Source organism: Chionomys nivalis, chromosome 2, assembly GCF_950005125.1.
Source record: "Chionomys nivalis chromosome 2, mChiNiv1.1, whole genome shotgun sequence".
NCBI classification, from domain to species: Eukaryota; Metazoa; Chordata; class Mammalia; order Rodentia; family Cricetidae; genus Chionomys; species Chionomys nivalis.
Window position 1 is genome coordinate 34,810,701 of NC_080087.1, and position 5,676 is coordinate 34,816,376.

The window sequence follows — 5,676 nt, forward strand, 5'->3', positions numbered from 1 at the left end:
TTGGTTCCAGCACGGGCTCTGTTCTTTTCTTCCCCTCAGAGAGGATAGATTTGTGGACACTCAACATCTGGCGCAGACCCTAGAGACCTACCCTTCTGAGGTGCGGAGCAGTCTTTTATTTGGAGAGAAAGCCAAAGGTAATGAGATCTATCAATTCCTTGGTGCTTACTCAGAAACTAGAGTTTAGAATTATCTTCTACAACGATAAACTAAATTTCTATAATTTAGTTGTATAACTGCTGCTTTAGTAAAAGAAATATGCTTTAAAATTATTTTTCAACAATGTGCTTCACACACGACCTTTCATCTACAGAAACGTGAGGATTAAAACACTTTGTTGTGCAGCTCCTATAAAATCAATACAGTCCGTGTTACAGGTTGTGCTAGTTTAAATTGATTAAGATAACTTCACAGATTATTTTAGAAGTTTTGAAATTAAAGTATATCTTATTGTCACCCTATACTAAGCTTCAGAACTAAATTATTAAGACATTAATTGAGGTGTTTATAAAATTAATATTATTTTGTGAGGAAATGTTTGCATATTTCCATATTACTTCAAGTGTGAATAACGTGTATATAATGTGCACGTGTGTGAGTGTGTATGTGTGTGTATATGTCTGTGTGCATACATGCTCTTTATTAGGTCAACTAACTTTTGAATCTTTTCCCCACTTCAGTATCAGCTAAACCCCATTCACGTACCTCACGTATGCTAAGCAGCAGAAACCCATTCACCACAAACTATGGGCCATCACTTTTATCTTTTTTTGTTGGTCTGTGTTGATGTGTCAAAGAGCTAGTGGGTTTTGTCATCTGTCCTGCTCTGCATTAGGGGAATGGTTTACTTCTGGTGTTGTTCCTTCTCAACCATGAGGAAATCAGCATTTGGAAATGCTGCATGCCTGCCCCTTGCTTATTTCCTCCTCTAAAATTAAGAATTTGTCAAAAATACATTCAGTATAAATAAAGGATACAGGATGAGACACAGAGTTGTAAAATAAAAATATTTTAGAATAGAATTATTATTAAATTCATATCTAATTTTATTTCCAAATTTGCATGGAAGAAAACAAGACATGAGTTTTCAGAAACTTAGCAAAAGTGTGATTTAAATATAAAGGTAAAAGGAAAAATATTTCACAAAGAGATGTATACACGCAAGATAAACAAATGATTTAAATTTGTTAATAATTATTCACCAAGTCATAGATAACTCATTTAAGATTACTAAACATGTTTTAATTTGGTATGGTAGTAAAGCATTCATAGAAAGAACCACGGAATAGATAGAGAAGAAAGAGTAACTGATCGTCTGGGGAAATTGATTGCTAAATTTGGTGTTATTGTCTTTGTTTTTGTTATGTATTTATTTGCTCAGTTTCAGTTTCACCATCCTTGAGAAAACAGTATGGAGAACTCAATGACTATTTTCATGCTTATGTAAATTTATATTAATTATGTCTATAGATAAACATATATTAAATATATGTTTAATATAAACATAGATATATATTTAATATTAAGTATAAATATAAAATGCATAAATGAACTTGGCATATGGCTTTTTAAAAACCTGTAATACCTAACACTGAGAAAAAATGTTGTAATGCTTTTATCTTAAAAGATATCATTTCATCTTTCTATGTTTTTAGATAAAAAATCAGCCTATTATATTTAACATTTTATTGACTGTACATTATATATCTAATAATACATAACTGAAATAAAGTCAACCTATTTCAGTTGTTTTTGTTGTAATAGAAATTACACTGAACATTTACTGAGTCTACAATATGAACATTTTAAACTTTAACATAATGCTAATAAAACCGGGTGTTTGGGTGCATTCCCACAAGCCAAGTTCTTAGGAGGTCAAAGCAGGAGAATGGCAAATTCAAGACAAAGACTGGACACAGTGAAACCTATCACAAACAACATCTCATAGACCAATGTGGTAAAATGGAATTGCAGTTTCTTGAATCCAGTGATGTGTGAATTGCCCCTTCTTTGTGGCATCCCAATTTTAATTTCTTCACTTCCATTTGCCCCTCTTCCTTTCTGGGAGATATCAAGATAGTTCAAAAAGGAAGCTCCAGGTTAACTGAAGGTTTCCTGGTATTAATTAAGCGACTCACTCATTCTTTCATTTATTGAGAAAGAGTATCATGTAGCCCAGGTTGGTTTCAACCTTACCCTGTATAGGCTAACCTCCAGCCTTTGGCCTTTACTCCCTAAGCACTTCAATCATAGGCATCACTAAACTAAAAGAAATAGCTAAAATTTAAGTTTGTTGGTGCTGAGACTGAAATCAGAAGTTCATGTGTGCTAGGGAAGTGCTCTAACACTAAACTACATCAATAGCTCCAAAGTTAATTTTTCTTTCAGTTAAAAACCCTGATGCTATGCAAATATAATTCCTTTAAATTTAAAAAACTGTGTAGTCTTTGTAGGCACTTGCTATGTATGGTGCTGATTTGGAGGTCAGAGGACAGTTCTGTGGCCTTTCTTTTCTCCTTCCACATTCAAGTGAGTCCTAGGGGTTGAACTCAGGTCAGCATGAGGAGAGCTTTACTCATTGAACCATCACTTCAGTCTTGTGACTCTTTTAATTATTATTATTATCAGTATTATTATTATTGTTGTTGTTGAGACAACAGGGTTTTAGTATATAACCTTGGCTGGCCTGATTAAAGGCATGCCTGGCCACACACAGCAATTTTTATTTAAAATCAAACGAGAAAATATTACTCTTACCATTGAACTTATTCTTCATGATTTGACATGTAAATGCTTCTATAAAATTGTTTTTTTTAATATTTAGTTTCCTAGAGTCTTTTAGAAGGTGGTTGTTTTCTTTTCCCCCAGCCACACAGACACTGTTATGGCTGAATATGAGTCTGTTAAATTCTCATTTTATTTTCTTTGGTTTTAAAGTTATTCCCAGCCCTTTGGCTTCCCAGCAATAAAAGAGTAGATCTGTTAGCCACAGGTTGATATTCTTACTCTCATTTCCTCCATATCCCATGTTTTCTCTCTGCCTGCCTTCTATTTCCACCCTCCCAGGACCTTACAGATGCTAGGCATGGCCCTATCACTCAGGTGAGGCCTAAGCTCTTGTGTTAGGAAAGGAGAAGGGCACAGGAGGCTGGGCGGTTGAAAAGAGTGCACATAGTTGGAGGACGATAAGACTCTTCATTTACAGGCACACAGGCTGCCAGGCAGGCTGGAGAAGGTGCAGATAAAACTAAAGATCTCTGATGTGGGGTATCCACCAGAGAAGACTGCTCAGATGAGGCTTTAAGCCAAAGGAAAGTCTTTATTAGTGGGCCAGTGACTACACTGGATGTTCAGGATCCCAACGTAGCTCCAAACCTTTCTTTGAGATTTTTTTTTTTTTTTGTTTTGTTTTGTTTTTCGAGACAGGGTTTCTCTGTGGCTTTGGAGCCTGTCCTGGAACTAGCTCTTGTAGACCAGGCTGGTCTCGAACTCACAGAGATCCGCCTACCTCTGCCTCCCAAGTGCTGGGATTAACGGCGTGCGCCACCACCGCCCGGCTCTTTGAGATTTTTATAAAGCACAAAAACCATGTTCGGGGTGGGCATTCAGTTAACAAAATTAGTTAGCTAGAAGCAGAACTGTAGAAGCCAAGAAGCAAGGTCAGCACATTTAGAGACTTTCCCAGGCTTTGATGGATTAGGTCTTTGTTTTCATTTTGGCAGGTGGTACTGTCTACACGCGGAGTTTTGCAGCCTGAATGGTGCTGCAAAAAAATGGAGTCAGTTGTGCTAGGTCTGAAGGCCTATTAAGATCTGGGGACCTGCTACAAGGCCATATTTAGCTATTTTGATCCATGCCAGGTGTTCATATCAGCACCGTGTTCTTTGAGTTGCTGTCCCTAACAGGCATTCAGCAGTCTTCATTGTTGTGGGTTTGTAAACCGGTGCATAAATGATCTCTTGAAGTTGCCATTTCTATTATTGTTAGTATGCTTATGAGATTTTTTTCACTCTATTCGCTAGATCAGTTTGGTATTTAGTTATGGTTTCATTATTCTCTTTTGTGTTTTAAATGTAGAGGTTTAATGTGCTTATTTTCTTTCTTTTCAAGTTTTATATTTTGGCACAATATCCAGCTCCAACTGGGTATTAAATATGTTTTGAATTGAAGTATTAAAGTAACCTTGTAAATAAATCTTCCAAAGCAGATATTCTTCAGCAAGAGCAGGCAAATATGATAAAAAAGGAAGGAGTTAGTTGTTGATCAGGTAATCATTTCTCTTCTTTTTGCTCCACCCAGGTTTCCAGGACAGGTATGTGCCTGTAAAAAAACAAAAGGAGAAAGATCTCTAACCTGACTATGGATTCTGGAGAAAGATTGCTCAACAGCCTATGGGAAAAGCCATGTCTTGTAGTGATGCATCTTTGCCACGATATTAATATTTCCCACACAAACAGCAACTGGTCAAAGGGTGTTCGTGCTTCCCTGTATAGTGTAATGTCACTCATAATTCTGGCCACTCTAGCTGGCAATTTAATAGTAATAATTTCTATATCCCATTTCAAGCAACTTCATACACCCACAAATTGGCTCCTTCATTCCATGGCCACAGTGGACTTTCTGCTGGGCTGCCTGGCGATGCCTTACAGCATGGTGAGAACAGTTGAGCACTGTTGGTATTTTGGAGAAACTTTCTGTAAAGTTCACACCAGCACAGATATCATGCTCAGCACGGCATCCATTTTCCACTTATCCTTTATTTCCATCGACCGCTACTATGCTGTGTGCCACCCATTGAGATACAAAGCCAAGATGAATATCTTGACTATTTTTGTGATGATCCTCATTAGTTGGAGCATTCCTGCTGTGTTTGCATTTGGGATAATCTTCCTGGAGTTGAACTTCAAAGGAGTTGAAGAACTGTATCACAGACAGGTTTGCTGTCTGGGCGGGTGTATTGGCTTCTTTAGCAAAGTATCTGGGGTACTGGTCTTCATGATGTCTTTCTATATACCTGGATCTGTAATGTTATTTGTTTACTCTAGAATATATTCCATAGCTAAAGGACAAGCAAAGTCAATTAATGGCACAAATCTTCAAATTGGATCGGAAGAGAAAAACAGAATGCCACAAAACAAAGAAACTAAGGCTGCAAAGACCTTAGGGATTGTGATGGGTGCTTTTCTAATATGCTGGTGTCCTTTCTTTATCTGCATGGTCCTGGACCCTTTTCTGGGCTATGTTATTCCACCCACTTTGAATGATGTACTGAGTTGGTTTGGATACCTGAATTCTGCCTTCAACCCAATGGTTTATGCCTTTTTCTATCCTTGGTTCAGAAGAGCACTAAAGATGATTCTCTTTGGCAAAATTTTCCAAAAAGATTCATCTAGGTTTAAGTTATTTTTATAATGCAATCCATGAAACCATTATATTTTACTGTTTTGTAAAAACTGTTGGTGATTATATTTATGATAATAGTGAACCAAAATTAGGCACATGGGCTTTTAAAATTATTTATTTGAGTTAAATATATATATATATGATATATATGATGAGTTAAACTTTAATGTTTGTATATAATCTGATATTTGGCACCAAATACATGTGGTCTCTGACATTATTGTTATGCAGTATTAAAGACTTACATGTCAAAGAATTGTCCCTGCCCTTAGA

The 5,676-nt window shown here is 36.5% G+C and overlaps 1 protein-coding gene across 1 annotated transcript; it reads left to right on the plus strand.

Moving 5' to 3' along the window:
* The first annotated feature begins 4,416 nt into the window (after window positions 1–4,416).
* Taar1 (trace amine associated receptor 1) lies at window positions 4,417–5,412 on the plus strand. The gene has a single exon (XM_057794616.1). The coding sequence runs from the start codon at window positions 4,417–4,419 to the stop codon at window positions 5,410–5,412; it is 996 nt and encodes a 331-aa protein (XP_057650599.1).
* Window positions 5,413–5,676: the final 264 nt, after the last annotated feature.